General features: G+C 42.5%; 1 protein-coding gene across 1 annotated transcript in view; it reads left to right on the forward strand.

Moving 5' to 3' along the window:
* The first annotated feature begins 5,936 nt into the window (after nt 1-5,936).
* Nucleotides 5,937-16,813, forward strand: part of lrp6 (low density lipoprotein receptor-related protein 6) — a 74,257-nt gene continuing 63,380 nt past the window's right edge. The window contains exons 1-2 of the mRNA XM_088923748.1: nt 5,937-6,224; nt 10,867-11,260. Coding sequence (XP_088779874.1) covers nt 6,170-6,224; nt 10,867-11,260 — 449 coding nt within the window. The 5' untranslated portion in view covers nt 5,937-6,169. The remainder of the gene's footprint in view (nt 6,225-10,866; nt 11,261-16,813) is intronic.

Below are 16,813 nucleotides of genomic sequence, written 5' to 3' on the forward strand. Positions count from 1 at the left end.
GACAGCTCAAATTAGGCCCTGATCACATGGGCAGATTTTTTGTGTGTTGAATGTGTAGTTCTTTCAGCTGCTGTTTGACAGTAGTCAGACAGTGGTCGCGTTAGACTGAATTCCTCATGAGTCCGTTCCTTCCATCTTTTACAAGGTCTGCTCCATATCACCCTTGACAGCTTCTTTATCTTCCTGTCACTAACACATTCATTCAGACCTGTGGTTCATGTCCTGAGACACCGTGACTGCTCTTCTACTGTATTGTGCATTCCCCCCACTCTGTCTCCCACACATGCTGTGATCCTGTTCCATGGTGCTGGAATCAGGCCATACTTCATGATCAGGACCTTTGATGCTACGTATGCACTTCATACAGGAAGGGATATGCTGGAAACCACTGCTGTTGCTGCCCCTCATAACCAGAGTGTACTCAACCAGCTGGATCACCATATTGTAGGACATACCATTTCTTATCTACATTTTGACTTCCAAAAAAGAACAACACAAAAGGGTACCACAAATGTCTGCCTCAGCTGTTTAAGTATACCCAGCACAGTCTAAACACACTGCCCTACAAGAATATTAGAAAAATCCATAAATAACAGAAAGTTCACTTCCAGATATTATCACAGATGCCACTCATTGCAGTATCAGTTCTGCTGGATGGTCACAGTTGTCTGGTTTTTGGTTGTTCCTTTTTGTATTAGGCTCAGAATGGTTTGAACCAAACTTTTAGGTATATTCACTATAATAAGGTAATTCATTACAATGCAATGCAAATATCAGGTTGAAGGCATTGACTCTCACAGTCTTGCGTCACTGCAGTAATTATGTCTGCCTTCTGTAATCTCAGAAAAACAGCAAAGTGTAAATTCATGGAACTGATGTCACCCCTATGATACAGAGACAGTGGTGAATTCTGCCATAGTGGAGAGCTGTCATTAGGCACATCTTTGAGATTTTGTACGTATGAATCTTTTGCACTTGCAGCTCCTTGATCATGGCTTATTGTAGTTCACAGGATTCTTTTAATCCTTTTGTAAGTATCTGATACTTGCATGAACCGTCATTCAGCAGTGGCAACATTCAGTTCTGCACAAATTATAAATGTGGGATCCAAGAGGATTAAAAGACATTTCAGATATGGTAAATAAAGTGTTAATACCATTTCACTTACTGTAATTTTGAAGTTCATACTGTGGAAGGAGTCTTGCTTCACCATCATAAAGAGAAACATACTGAACTCATAACATCAGCTCTTTATCAAATCCTGTATGTTTCTAGAGGCCTCTACCTCTTCAGGAAAGGAAGACATTGATAAATTATTTTTAAACAGCAATATCATTTAGAAAATTTACAAATAAGAGGAAGCCATTCGGCTCATTTAGCCCATTTGGTAGTTAGTAGTTAACTGATTTAAAAGATCTCATCCAACTGTTTCTTGTTTGAAGCCAAAGCATTGGCTTCCACAACATGGCTGGGTTGCTTTTAAGTAACAGACCTCGCTTTAACTCAATACCACCACAGCATTCACTGTACCCTGGTTTTGGGTCTCAAAATGGAGTCTATGGCCCCTCTCTTTCTTTGTTACGGAGCAGAGTAAGTTGTATGGTCACCATCATAGCTTGGTGCAAGTATGCAGATCTGAATTAATACTGCCTCTGGTAACAATTTAACTGTACTATTACCTCGAGCTGCAATGTCCATTCTTGTGATTTTCCATTCAATGTCATCACTATCAAATATTATATCTAATGAGCTCTTTGCTCCTTCGACTAAAACTACCCTGGTTGAGGTAGTAAATGATTGGCTGATGGCTTCTGATTCACTTAATATTCTACTCCTTATTAATTTAAGGGCAGATAATCATAGCATCCTGATACAATCATGATATCCTGCTGTATGCCTGGGAAAATGTTCTATGGATCACTGGGTCTCCTCATGTTGGATCCTATGTAAAAACCAGGAAACCATCCGTAAAGTGCTGGGTCCTTTATAGGGTTTACATGTTGCCTCTTGTCAGATTATATAATGAATTCAGATGGCGCTGCTGATTTAGATCAGATTTACTTGCACAACAAATCAAATACTACTGCTATAGTTCTGAACTTTACAAGTGTCTGCCGAGTATTAAGATATGGTTCCCAGAAACTGAGACAAGGCTGAGGTTAATAAGCTCATAAACTTCCAACATCTCAAAGCTGATAAATTCAGTGATGTTGATAGGACTAAAATAAGACCCTTGATGAGGGTTAAAAACCTCAATGTTACTTTTGATCCTGCATTGTTATTTGAAGTGCATGTTAGGAACATTATAAGCATATCCTTTTCTGCATGTCGAACATTGCTTTGATACGACCCTTGGTCTGCCTTGTTCTGATGCTGAAAATTTGATACATGCCTTTATTTAATCCAGTTTAGACTGCTTTAATGCCTTACCTGCTGGACTTGGTACTGTATGTGCTAAGGTACTAAACAGGCTTAAGTATTGTATGTCCAGAATCATGCAGCTCGTGTGTTAATTAAAAGTACTTTGCATTAGCACATAACTTCCATCCTCTTAAAATTGCTCTGGCTCCCATTTTCAAAAATGGTATGGCCAAGCTACAAGTTATATTAGGGACCTATTGCGTGAGTATAGTCCAGTTCTTAGGCTGAGAACTACCGATGAGGGAGTTCTTACTCTGCTAAAGACATGGCAACTGAGCCTTCTTGCGTGCTGTTTAACTGACTGCCCAGATCCATTAGAGCAACTGTTGTCATTTCCTTCAAAGCTCCCATAAAAACCTTCTTCATAAATTCACTAAAAAGACCTCCTTCTTCCCGCTGAAGCTTTTGATATGTGATCAGTTGAAAATGTAATAGTTGTATTTTTATTATCAATATTTTATTGAGCTGCATGGTGGTACATTTGCTAGCATTTCTGCCTCACAGCAGTGGGGCTCTGGGTTCAATTCCAGACCTGGGGTGCTATCTGTGTGGAGTTTGTAGGTTCTCCCTGTGTTCATGTTTGTTTGGTCCAGCTGCTCCAGTTTCCTCCCACAGTCCAGAGACATACTGGTAGGTTAACTGGCTTCTGGGAAAATTGGCCCTGGTGTGAGTGTGTGTTTGTGTCTGTGTCTGCCCTGTGGTGGGCTGGCATCCCATTCAGGGTGTATCCCGCCTTGTGCCAATTCCTTGAATTGGATAAAGTGATTAGAAAATGGATGGATGAGTTTATTGCATCACAGTGCAGACCGTAGCCTTTCTAATGGGTTCTAGAGAACTGTTGTATTATGACAAACATAAATGCAAAGTACATAGAGGAAAAGATAATACAATGAGGTTTAAGAGGAGTGTTGGATGAATATTTTCATTCAATGACCTTCCAAGTCCTTGCATTTTTGTTTCTTTTATGGTGTTTTATAATATGTAACACTGAAACAAATTACCCAATGAAAGAGACTCTTTGAAAGATCTTGCATTTACTGGCTTCCTTCCTAAGCTTCTTCCAGTGTTATTGCATCTGCTCATATGTTTTTGTGTTAAGGCACATTGTGGTTTATTTTGATTGAATGAAAAAATGACAAGAGGTATAAATAGTGCTAAAATGTTGAAATAAAAATGTCATTTTTCCATCTGACACTTTGTAGTTTTTCTCACACAGGAAAATTTCACTAAATCATTTGACAGGCTACAGAAAAAGACAGCAAGGCTTATTGTATACTTGTAATAACTTTATCGGATGCCTTCTTTCCCTGGGTAATTCATACAAGTGAAAACCTTTCCACATAATCTGTCCTTAAGTGCTAGTATTAAAATGAATGAAATGCTCCAGAAACCATCGGAGTCAGCGATACTATTCTGTTTCGATCATTATATAATGTATCCCTTTGATTTTGGATTTACAACACAAATCCGACACAGTTCTCAGAAGATATTTGAGAAAATCTGTACATCTTTAATCACAACTACTGCCCAAAGCTTCTTTTCTAGCACTACGTTCAAGCACATTATGTACAGTATATCACACTTACTTAGGCATAATGTCTTTGACCTTCTGCTTTTAATAGTTGAAAAGTTCAAAAATCTGTCCTTACTTGAATGTTGCCAATTTCATATCCTGTTACACAAATCCAGAAACTATAGGTATAACTCACTGTACACTGCAGTATTTTGCAGCACATTTAGCTTTAATGACGTACAGTACAGTGCAGCAATGCAGGTGGAAAATGGAGACTTTCTTTTCTGTACATTTACTGTGCAACTGGCTTGACCAGCATGTTTGCGCACAGAATCATCTAAAATGAAGGGACCTTCAAATGTTAACACATACTGTATCTATAGTTTATCATTTCAAACTGAACTGAAAGAAAACCTACAGTACCGATTAAAATTAGCTTGTGAATTCTCTCTTTTTAGAATATGAAGAATATACAAAATGGTGAAAGAGAACAACTATAAAATATTTTTCTTAAGACAGGATTTTTGTGTTATGTAGCAGAATATGTTTTAACAATATGATTTTTTTTTGTTATTTGTGAACAAAGTCTCAGGTATCCTAATTATTACTGTGAGCTTGGTTTTTGCTCTTTTGCAACCATGCCGTTCTGTAGAGTTATTCAGGTGAAGATTCTATCTGAGATCCACAATCAAAGCACTCATCTAAACCCGAGACAGATTACTATTGAACTGACTCATTCACAGACTCTACGTACTCATATTACAGATACTTGTATTGAAAACAGGATCTGCTGAGATTTGAATGCTTTACTTTAACTTCTGGGAAACAGTCATCTTCACTGGTTTTAACATAGTGTAGTTTGTCGGGAGTAGAACAGCAGAAGACAAAGGCTGAGTATAGTCTATCCAAAAACTAGACATTCACGGCAAGAAACACTCTCTATGGTGCCATATATTGTACATGTAAGGTAAAAGATAGATTAATGATTTTACGTTCCCGATCTCCTGCAGACTGTAAGTGAAAATCCTTATCTAAATATTCCATGTCTCACAGACCGGTTTAACACAGCCTTTATGTGTTAAAGAATTAGTTAAACATAACCATCCTTCCAGTCTGATAGAACGTACATGCCGTATATCATCTTAGAAAAACATCAACAAGTAGGTGAAACTTTTGTGTACTGGTTATTCTAGCTACTTTCTTTCTTGCTGGCTTCACGCGGAGACTAAGTGATTTATCATTGGAGAACAGGAGGTACTTATTTACTTGAACGTTTGTGGAAGTCTGGAACAAGCCACCCAGTTATGCTGTTGAAACAGATACCCCGGTTTCCCTCCAGAAACGTCGGAGTGAGCACCTTGAATCAATTAGCGACGACTAGCACCCAAAGGAGCGACATGGGGTGAATGGCCTGTTCGTTTGCAACCAGCAACATTCAAAATCTTTGATCTATAACAGACGATTGATTAATTTTCAGACATAACCTTTGGGGGGGGGGAATCAGTTTCAGAAACTCTTTATTCTTAAAACAACAACGGAAACCACTACAACAAAATCTCTTGCCGACTGTCTGCAAACCCACTCCGTTCCCCCCAACCCGTTCACCAACACAGAAAAATAAGATCCAGCAGCACAAGCAGGGTCACAGGGGTATGTTGTTCTAAACCGAAGCACCAATCACGGCGTGAGAAACTAGTCCCTCTGGAATGTGTTTCTTCGCTCCTAAACAATTGTTGTAGAAGCCCGCATTTTCTCTTTTCCACAAAAAAACACAGAGCCGCCGCTAGAGTCTCTCTGGTTATTTTTGCTTTGAGAAACTCCGCTGCCAGTGCGGAGTACCTGGCGGTGCCTACAACAATAGCCGTGAGTCGAGTGTGTTTTAAAGAAAAAAAAACTGAGGGAAAGAAGGGAAAAAGGTGGTGGTGTGTGTGTGTGCGTGCGTGCGTGCGTGCGTGCCGGGGGGGGGGTTAGCATTTTTCTCCCGTGGCGGAAGGAGACGAGTTGAAATCCAACGTGTTGTTGCGCCCGGGCAGCAGAATGAGGGGTTCGGAATCGCAGCGCTGCAGAGCCTGAAGCAGGAGCGGAATGGAGCGGAGAATAATGATATAGCAGCATCGCAGCCAGCTCGGTCTCAGCAGCGCTCTCAGCACCCGACCATTCCGAGGCAGCGGCGAGACACGGGCATGAGAGCTCCGCGCTGAGCGGCCGCCGCGGGGGCAAGCGAAAGGGCGAAAGATGGGCGCCGTGCTACGGAGTCTCCTGTTGTGTAGTTTCTGTTCTGTGATACGAGGTGAGTTTGTGGCGCGGGTGGGTGTTTTGCTCTCTGGAAAGTTGGGGAAAAGCCTTTTGAGAAGTGGCCATTTTTTTGCACAAGGCCTTGCGTGCAAATGAGTGGGGCCCTGCGTATAGGGTACCTTGCTCGTAGTAGTATCCAGTATATGAGTATATGGGAGTGTGTGGTGAATGGGATGTGGATAATCCCAGATATGTGCTGCTATATCTCTGTTCTTTCCATGCTCTCTCTATTTGAATTCGATGTATTGCCGTGAATGTTGATTGTTCTGTGTTGTATTTTGAAAAGGTACCCCTTTTATTTTTTCCTCAAAGAAGATACAAGAGCGTTTTGCTCCACTGCAATGTTTTTTTTTTTGGCAAACGTTTTCCTGCGTTGTCTTAAACGGTCTCCGTCCCCTTCATTCACACGCGTTTGTTTTAGCAGTGAATCTGTTTCGGAGTTGAAAATGGCTTCTGAAATGTAAAGAAATAAGAAAAAAGCAGACAATATGCACATTTGTTGGCTGAGGGAAGATGCTAGCATGGCTTTGTTTTAACTTATTTCAGCACAAAGTTTGAATGACTAACCGAACTTGGCTGGACTATATCAGCAGAGATTTGTGCTACACAAAACAAGCTTCCGTGGCTTGTATTGTGCAGTTTTAAAACACTCATTTGTTGAATGTGTTGTGTTGCAAACATCCACTTAACTCGAAAGTCATTTGTGGTCAAAGTTTTGAAAATGGGGTGTAGGAGATGGACCCCCTCAATTAACCTACACTGGATTTTAATTGTTTCATTGCACGCTGTGCGTGATTTCCAAGGGGATTGAACTTGGTCAAATAAATGTCAATAAATGTGACATACGGTGTAGATTTAGTCACGTCTTTCAGTACGTGCAGACTGGTTAGAAAAAATACATCTTGTGCAGCTTTGTTTTCACAAAACGTTTGCTTAATTGTGGATAGTTGATTTGAAAAGATTTAGTTAAAATGTATACAGTAAAGGTAATCACAGGACGGGACTATTTCAGCCTTTTATTTCAAACTGATTTAGATTTACTGACACTTTCCTATTGCTAACACGTTTAAACTGACCACACTTATATTCTTACAAATTAGCCTTATCAAACACCTTAGTGTTTTGCACACATTTACTTTAGTGTACATCAGAAGTCAGTTTTTTTTAAAAGCATCTCTTTGATCTAAAGATGTCACTTATAGCTGCTTCCTCTCACAGTCCATGGTTCCAGATTTTAAGTCTGGACTGGGGCAGTGTGTGTGTGGAGTTTGCATGTTCTCGCTGTATTGGTGTGAGCCTTCACCAGGTGCTGTGGTTTCCTCCCACTCTCCAGAGACCCGCTGGCAACATTGTCTTTAAGCTGCTGCTGTGTGCATGTGCCCCAAGATGTACTGGCATCTTATCCTAAATGTAGTTCTGTTTCATGCCCTATACGTCCAGGATAGGGATGACTTTCACCAGCAGTGGGCAGCTCTCTAGTAATAGATGTATTTACACAATCTCCTTTGGTTGGACTACATGTGTAAAAAGAGGTAGTGTAAAAAGTAGGGTAAAAAACATTTTCACGGAGCCTGCAGAAAAAAAACATCTCCTGGAGTGTCAATTTGGTGTTTGTCAGGGTTGATCTTTTTAAGGGTTTTATGTCTGCCTAGTTCACATCGTTGGCTTAACAATCCATTCTGCTGCAAAAGACACACAGTTATGAGATTGCCCACTTTGTGGCCATTGGGTCTCATTTAAAACAGTTGAAATTCTGATCATAAACTTCTAACAAATTAGAGAGAACTCTGCCCGTTGCTGCAGTGTGGGCACTGCAGAAGGAGGCCTCAGAAATCGGTCTGGGAAGTATTTGTTGGTGTAAATTGAAGTAGCAGATGGTCGGTCTGCGGTGAATGCAGCCATGTTGCCTCCATCTTTAATTTTAAGAGTTGTTTTCTTTCTAGTTACTTCTTGTGGCGTCTAGCCTTGCCATCATTGAAGTTATTAGCAGATATTGCCGTTTTGCCATAAATGAAGCTGTGACACTGTTAGTATTCTGTGGTGCATTTTCCTTCTCCATTATTTGCAAGGAATGACAAGTGGACTGTTCCTTACCTTGGTCTTTGTGTAACAGCCTCTGCGTGTTACCAGCATTCCTTTGCTTTGAGAACAGACAAAAATCCAGTTTTTTTTTTCCTCCAGCAGATAACATCAATGTAGTGTCATAAGTGGAGCTTTGCAAACAACAAACTCGCACATTACATTCCTCTGAATCTTCTAGTGCAGTCTGAGGGCCAGTGGTTGTAATTTCTTTTCATGCTTTAGTGTAGCCTTTTGTAACATCTTATCAGTGTAACTTCTCTCTCTCTCTGCGTGTTGATACTTTTGTCACATGTATTAAGTGGAAGCTGGAACCAGCGTAAGGGGGAATCTTCCATCTGGTGGCCATATTGCCGTATGTTATTTACAAGGAAGAGAAGCCTGTAAACTGAAGCTTTCATGTAGGAACTGTGGATTTGTGGATTTCAAGATCAGTCAACACCATCTTAATTCCAGACAAGGCCCCAGCGGCTACAATGAGCAACGTTGATGAAACATTTTAATTAATAACCCCCTGTGTGATTGTGCTGAAGTTATCAAAGTGTTATTAAATAAATTCAAGGTGTTCTTAACGGCAGTTCTCCTTCTCTGGAAATATTCGTCCAGCTTTTTGCAAATGCTGTGGCCCTAGTTAAGCTTTACAAGGTGGGTAGTTGAGCAGACAGAGCCTGGTTTGTATTAACAGCATATACCTTATTCTCTTAGCTGGAATGATGTTCTTTCAGCAAAACGAAACCCTGTGATCAGCAGCCTTTTTTTGTTTTCACATTCAAAAGTCAGAAAGAATATTGAAGAAGGTCTTTTGTGAGAAAGCGTTTATCTTGATGGGGAAGGTGTATGGCAGTGCTGGGGGACCGGTTGTCGCACTGGGAGAAGTGTTAATACGACATAATGTTTCCAGTGAAGTAGAACACAAACAAGGCATCTCAAAATATAGGTGAAACGGCCCCCAGTAGAAAAAAAAACATTTGTGCTCTCTTCACACCAGTGTGTAGCAGCCCCCTGTCTAAGAGAAAAAGTTTTTACCGCAAGGGTGTAAAAGGGTGAACAGATATCTCCAGGTTATCCATGGCCAAATATTAAGTGTCCCAAAATGTAATTTTCCTTCTGTTTACACTTGGCAAGAGGGGATTAGTAGTTTTGGAACAGCTTCAGTGAACGTACCTGGTGTTTCTTGAGTTTATAAATATTTATAGAAGGAAATTCCCTGTGTGGAAAAAAAACAGTGAGCTGGTTGGGAGCAGGGAGCTTGAGGTTGACCGAGATGCTGATACATTGGCAGTGGCTCTGGATGTGTCAAATTGGGGTTTGAATTGCTTCCAAGCTTTATAGGGGGGAAATGAAAGTTGATCTAAAATGTTCTTTGAGTACAGGTACATTTTTTTACAATGCAAATATACACGGGAGGTGTATGAGCCATATGCAGTTAGAATATTTTGCTTATTTTAGCAATGCAAAATCTGTCTGATTATTACATGTTTTTTGCAAGTAAAGGACACTTAGTAGTACGTGTAGAATCCAGTCCCGGCAGCTGAATGTTTGTATAGTGGGAAGGCAGGTTATCACTTCCAGCTCAACATGTTCATCCTAGGTGGAAGTGATACATTTGCTCAGCTGTGCTACGGTTTTCTTAGTTGTGAGGTTTGTAAAGCAACAAACATTTTTCCAATGAATTTAAAGCTGCTTCCAGGTTTCTCTCATACTGATGATTTTGATTATTGTTGCGCGTTAAATTCATTTAAAATATTTTCTTATTGTGGTAAAAAATGATTGTTTCTGGACTGGGGTTAGAAAAGGAAAATCTTTTGTAGTTTGTTCCTGTTTTTGTTCCTACCCAGCGCTTACCTGTTGTAACAGGGAACCCAGCATGTTCCGGAGTAGTTGGTGGATCGGAGTGCTTGGGTTAACGAACGATTGTGAAAATAAGAAACGTGTGTGACCCGTGTCTGGTTTAATTCTGCAGTGGGCAACTGCCTGTATAGCTTTTCATTCAAGTCCTACCACCCTTTTGTGGTAAATATGAGTCAGGTTAACAAAGTCTTATCCTCTGCAGAGATTTTTTAAGGTGGCGTTAAGGAATTTGTCGGAAGTGGGCATTAAGGTAGTTAATTTCGTTGGTTAGTCCTGACGACACAAGAACAGTCTTGAAGCCACAGCCCAGCTGGTCCGGGTTTTGTGCCAGCAGGTCTTGGGTGTAAGGCGGTGAGATTTTTGGTCCTGTCCCTGAAAGCGTTGAGCAATGTGTGGATGCTTAACGGCGTGACCTGACTCTGTTGGGTTGAGGTGCTCAAGGATAGCTTTCCACACCCGGAGTTCTGTACAGACCCCTTCGTGCTGAGGAGCAAGTAAAAACGCGAGGAATTGCCCGTGTGAATTAGTTTCTTTTCCGCGAGTGCTAGACTGTCAACACGGGCCAAGGGGCTGGGAGTACTGGTGAGGAGAACTGGTGTTGCTGGGCTTTTCAATAAAATCTGCAAAAGGCAAACACTGTTTTACACACCAAACTGTTGCTGTGGCCGCGCGGACGGTGAACCTAACTCTTGTTTCTGCTCTCCTAGGGGTGCCCCTTCTACTTTATGCAAACCGCAGGGACCTGAGGCTGGTGGACGCCGCCCGCGGCCAGGGGAACGCCACGGTGGTGGTCAGCGGGCTGGAGGACGCGGCGGCGGTGGACTTCGTGTACTCGAAGGGTCTGATCTACTGGAGCGACGTGAGCGAGGAAGCAATCAAAAGAATTGTCTTTAACCAAAGCGGGAGCGTGCACAGCGTGGTGGTCTCGGGGCTGGTGTCCCCCGACGGGCTGGCCTGCGACTGGCTCGGGAGCAAACTGTATTGGACAGACTCGGAAACCAACCGGATCGAGGTGTCCAATTTAGATGGATCTTTAAGGAAAGTGCTGTTTTGGCAGGACCTGGATCAGCCGCGGGCGATTACTTTGGATCCAGCGAGAGGGTGAGTACTACCCTGGGGGTAGGGAGGGTGGTGTGTGTGTGAGGGGGTCGGCAGGAGGAAGCTGGTGGGCTGCTGCCCCCTCCGAGACTGGGCTTTTGTTCCTCCCCGCCGAACTCCGATCGGGTTTCAGGCTCGCCCGTGTGAATGCGAGCGATGCGATCTAGGACAAGAACAAAGGCCACAGCCGCTACCTCTGCTGCGTTTGAGGTCTGGGGCGGCCGACGTGCCGCTCGTCCTGTAGCTCGGAGTGAGAGAGCGAGAGCGAGCGCGAGCGAGGGGGCGAGATCAGCCCGGGCGTCTGCCCCGGCCCCGGCGGCTGAGGAATGTTTCATTTCCAGGGGCAGGTCTGGATAAATGGGCATCTGCTTCGGCCCAGGAGTAAAACAAACCAAGCATGCCGTTTATTTTCTCAGCGCTGGGAGCTTGGTGCCTCACGTTTGCTCGGCGGCTCTGTTTACATTGGAAGTTAAAGGTCAAGTGTGAAGTTTTGTGGTGTTTTTTCCCCCTCTCTCTGGATCCCTGTTTTGCCCTGGTCGTTAATTTGCTGTTTAGTGCTCTGCTGGGCTCCTTTTTATTGTGAAATGTGACAACAACAAAAAAAAGTGTGGCACAATAAAGCACACTTAAGGCTGGAAAACTGCATTCATCGCAACCTTTTGTGAAATATAAAAAGTTACTGACAGTTTACCAAGAAATTCACTTTAGATTGAGCTTTCAGTGTTGGAGATTTTTTTTTTCCATTGGCTCAAAATGCTCACTTCTTATAGTCACGTATCAGTGACCGTTGGTCAAGCCTATGTCTTTTTATTTGTAGGAAAGGCAAAGCAGTGGCTTCGGTAAATTGTGGCTCCCCATGAGTGTTTAGGTTGCTAGCAGTGTTCACATAAAGTGCCTTAAATATTTCCTTTGCTTTCCTGTCGTGGTGGTGGGGATATGCATGTGCTCTGATTGCTGGCAGGGCAACTAAGCTGACAGGGATGGATCATGTTTCTTTACACACAGACCTTTCTTTTTAGAAAACCTGTTTCTGCATATGTTTTACCTGTGTTCCTGGAGATTAAAATGTGCAGTGTAAGACGTTTAAACTCAGCTTTCCACATCTGAAATGGTGGTAAACGTGTGTGCATAAAGTTGCCGTATAAATGAGCCTGTTTTTATTAAGTTTCTGCGGAATAAATTCACTGTAAATCTGCTTTTGAGTTTCAAATGAGCATGGGTCCTAGGAATAATAAGCCATTAACAATTTTAATTTGGCCTTTTAATCTTTACCTTTCAGTCGTGTGTTTCAGTTTAGTGTGAGCTTAATTTCTTTTCTTTTGTTTTGAGGCATTTTTGATAAATGCCTGCTTGTTCTTTAGTAGTTCTCCATTGAAGTAGGTGTGTGAAAATGTCTGCAACTCTGATGCCAGTTTAACTTCAGTACTACTGTTGTAGTTTCTGAATGTTCTGCCTACTTGGAAAAGCAGAGCTTGTCTCCTGTAGAAGCTGCACTTGGTGTGTTTCCCCATACGTCTGCAGTTTTTTGGAAAATAGTTGGGATCACTGTTTTCTTTATAGGTACTTCAAGGAGGCTGCAGGGGGTGTCGTGTCGGTGTCCTGCTTATAGACTTGTATCAGTTACTGTCATGTGCAGGTCTTCACCACATGTCTTTGTTAACCTTTCTCACTGGAAAATTGGCACATAAGGAAAAGGTTTATTTTTTTGGATGTAGCGATTAATCAAACATACATTTCCCTTTGCTCCCTCCTGTAATTATAACCATCTGATGTTTAGTGGCCACCACTCCTTCCAGCACCCTGAGAAACCCAGCTTTCACGTTCGGCCCTGTTCTGCGCTCCTGAAGCACAGAGGACTTTCAGTACAGTTCCATTAGCTGCCTGGTCTGTGGATGGAATACAATGTGATAAGATTTTTTTAATGTGTGTTTAGTTGACCTCTTCTGTCGTGTGCCATGTTATTACTTAGAGTGTTTTTATTATAAGATCCCAGAGGATCTTGAAGCCCTCTAGACATAGGAGGTAGCTCGCTTCACTTCTGCACGAGTACAGAACCAATTTAGGTAATATCTGCTGCATCAGACAGAGAAGTGAGAAATTGTTGGCGTTTTAATTAAGGAAAAACTGTCTTCTAGCTAGTTTTAGCCAGGACACCAGGGTTGACCCCCATGCTCTTTTGAAAATGCTGTGGAATCTTTTGTGACCATGTCGTCATTGCCTCGCTTTAAGGCCACATCCAACGAATGGGCCTTCTACAGCATGCTATCCCATACTGGAGCATTGCTTTGGAAATTTGGGTCAACTGGGAAGATTGCCACCTTTCTGTCTACCAACACCACTTAGAACATCCTGGGAGGCCTCCCAACTCATACTGAGCAGTCCTGGCTTTGCTTCGCTGGTGAAATGCGACAGGATCAGTCGTTAACAGGGATCTTCCAGCCTGGGCCCGGAGAGCCCCGATCCAACAGACTTTGTGACCGCCATTAAATCGCCGGTTTCTCCAGATCTGGACCAGTTCTGTTGTGGTCAGTTAAACTGGTGCTTTTGTTCATTTAACTAATTTGGAGTTGAAGTGAAGAAGGCCTATGTCAAACTACCCTTCCCAGTGTTTCCAGATTTAAATCGGGACCTTTTTGAAAGCATTTTTTGGCATTTTGCTTTGGTTTTCTTTTCCAGGCTGGTAGACATGCTATAAGATTTTAATTTAGGGGTTCTGTCTTTCCCTTTGGCCTCATTTTTTAGAAAAACCTGTGCTTTTCGACATTGTTTATTGGGTTGTGGCGAGATGACAGCCCAAGACTCCTCATTATAGCTGTGACATATCATGTCTTGCACACAAGCTAAACTTGGCAGTCCGGCTGTGGTCCGTTTTTGTTTTTGTTTGTGTTTGAGAAAATGAGACTGTGCTTTAGTCAACCAATTTCATCTTCGCTCAGTTCTCAGGGTGAAGGGCTGACCGCAAGATAAAAGCTCATCTCCTCCTAGCATTTATTTGCAGTTGTTTCTGGCCCGTGTTTGTGTTCACACTGCAGTGCCAAAATCTGCTTTGTCAGAGTGGCGAGGAGAAGCTTTGCTACTTATCTGCAGTGTAATAAATACGTTTTATTTTTATTTTCTTATTTCTCTCTTCTCGGCGAGATGGTTGTTCCATGTAGAATGATTTAGCGGTGTAACTGTAAGTGAAACAGTTTGCTCACAGTAGGATTTTCTTTAATGCAAAGGCCTTACCTTCTGCTTGCAGAAAGGCATCATAGGTTTGAAGTACTGACTTTAGGAGGTCAGTACGTTGTGATGCTCTGCGGAAATGGAAGTCCAAATGGCTGTACATTTTACAGAGCTCTTGACTGCGACTATTAAATGTTTTAGTTGTAAAAGATAAACATTTTAAAGGCCACAGGTGGCTGTACAGATTTTGGTGATGAAGCATCAAGTTGATCACTTTTCCCATGACTGGATCTGATCAGTTATTCTTGGCGCCAAATTCACTCTGCAGTGAAAGCCCTGTTTCCCTGAATTATTTTTTCCTTTAATTTGTAAGTCAGAAAAGAGTGCGCCACCTCTGCTTTTTGTAAAGAATTCAAGTGACAGACGCTTTATTTTTCCCTGTTTGGATGGGTGCCTTTTTGAAAGCCCTTCGGTTTAAGTCTCGTCGTAAGAGTTTCTAGCTCAGTTTGCTATGCAGTTGGGGAAGGGCAGTACTGCTGCAGGAACAGAGGAATACAGAGCCGTCTTGTCTGTCACAGGCTTGTTTTGATTTGAGTGGCCTGGAGGAGGAGGGGCAGTGGGGACTCGCGCTAGAGCCATTGAAATCTCGAGTGTCTGCGTGAGAATCTCGGCTGCTCCGGTGGGAGCAGGCGAAGGAGGGGTGGATGTTACCAAGGAGCCTGACCTGTGGCGAGCAGCACTTGGACTCAAGTGGAGCCTGCCTCCCTGAAGCCCGAGATCATGAAGATTCATACCTGCCCAGCAGACGGAGGAGGCTGTGGCGCGTGGAGCACACGGATGTGCCTTTACGCACTTCAGTGACATGGCCTGGGCCTGATCCGGTAGTGTTCTAGGTGCATGGCTTCACTCCCATCAGTGTGGTGGAGCAGTGGGGTTTGGTGCTGGTGTACCTGCCTACTGAACCAGCAGTTATCTCGTTTTGTCTTCGCAAACAACTTTTTGTATGGTGAAGCCATTAGGTGAACCTTTTCTATAATGGTGTCACCCTACTAAAAGAGGGTGAACTTCTGTGCCCTCGGTTTCTGCAGGCAGTAGACTTAGGCTTAAGTATTGTTATACTCTGGAAAGTCAAACGTGCAGACTTTGTTGACAGTTTATCCCTTTCAGGAAACATATGGGTTTCATGATGAATGAAAAACATTTTCATAATAAAGTGTCAATTTTAATTTTGACAGATAATTTTGAGATTTAGTTCCTAGGGCACCCTTCCTGCCTGACTTTGTTTTATTTCTATCTGAAGAATCTGTTTCTTGAGTGTTGCTCGAGTTGAAGGTGTGTGTGTGCCAGGCTCTTCCTAGTGTGGTTATCGGGACCATCAGTGTCTGTGCTGCTGGAGAACAAAGGCTGTGCAGGGACAAAGGGCCCTCAGAAGGGCCTGAGACAGTGGGCAGTGAACTGGAGAATGCGTTTTCTGAATGGGTTGCATGTCAGTTTTTGGGCATTGTAACATCTGTTTTTAATTTTGCGTGCCCCTCGAAAACAGGGCTTTGATAGAAGGGCTTTCGTACTTCTGCTGATGCATGCTTTCAGGCGGGTTCGAGTGTGGGGCTGCAAAGAAACGAGGCAGATTCCACCTGAAAATTAGAACAAAGATGAAGCATTTCGTCTGTTAATTTATGAAGACGGATCGATAACTGAAATGAGATTTTCTTTCTGCTTTTAAGCATGGAATGAACCTGTACTCGATTCATAGCTCTTTAAGGGAGTAGCTTCTGAGAGCAAGTTTTTTTTTTCAAATGGTTGGACATGGCTTCTTTGGGCATGTAGGAATGCAGCCTTCTTACACGAGAGGAATGTGACATTTACAGTCGGACTGAATTCAGATGGCATTAGCAGCTGCCGTGTGTGATGGCTTTGTAATATTTGCAGTTTTGTTCATCTAAAGAATTACTGTGTTACTGTGCCAATAAGCTGTTGTTCTAGGTTTGCACAACTCTTAATTGCTGTAGTGCAGTGGTTTTGTTCAGACTGTTTACATGTGGTTTCGATTTTGATAAACCTGTGGAACGGTTTTATTCCCGATTACATTGATTTTTAACTGTTAGACTAGGAGTTGGGCAACAGCACAAGTGCTCTATAATTTTAGAAAGCAATTCAATTTTTTAACCCCACTGTTTTTTAGAATCGTACGTCCTAGATGCACGTGACGATGGGAAGATGAACAATAGCTCATCGTGGCTGAGGAATAGGACACCGCTTTTTTTAGAAGGGCGGTCCTGCCTCCTGCCGGCATTGAAAGCTTAAATAGGAAGAGTCTTGCCAGTCAAATGCAATGTGATAGCCCTTAGCACTACAAGTGTTCATTGTTTCTTTCAGTCCTGTTGCTGCTCT

The sequence above is a fragment of the Atractosteus spatula genome, chromosome 8 (genome assembly GCF_055471065.1).
Source record: "Atractosteus spatula isolate fAtrSpa1 chromosome 8, fAtrSpa1.hap1, whole genome shotgun sequence".
Lineage (NCBI taxonomy): Eukaryota > Metazoa > Chordata > Actinopteri > Semionotiformes > Lepisosteidae > Atractosteus > Atractosteus spatula.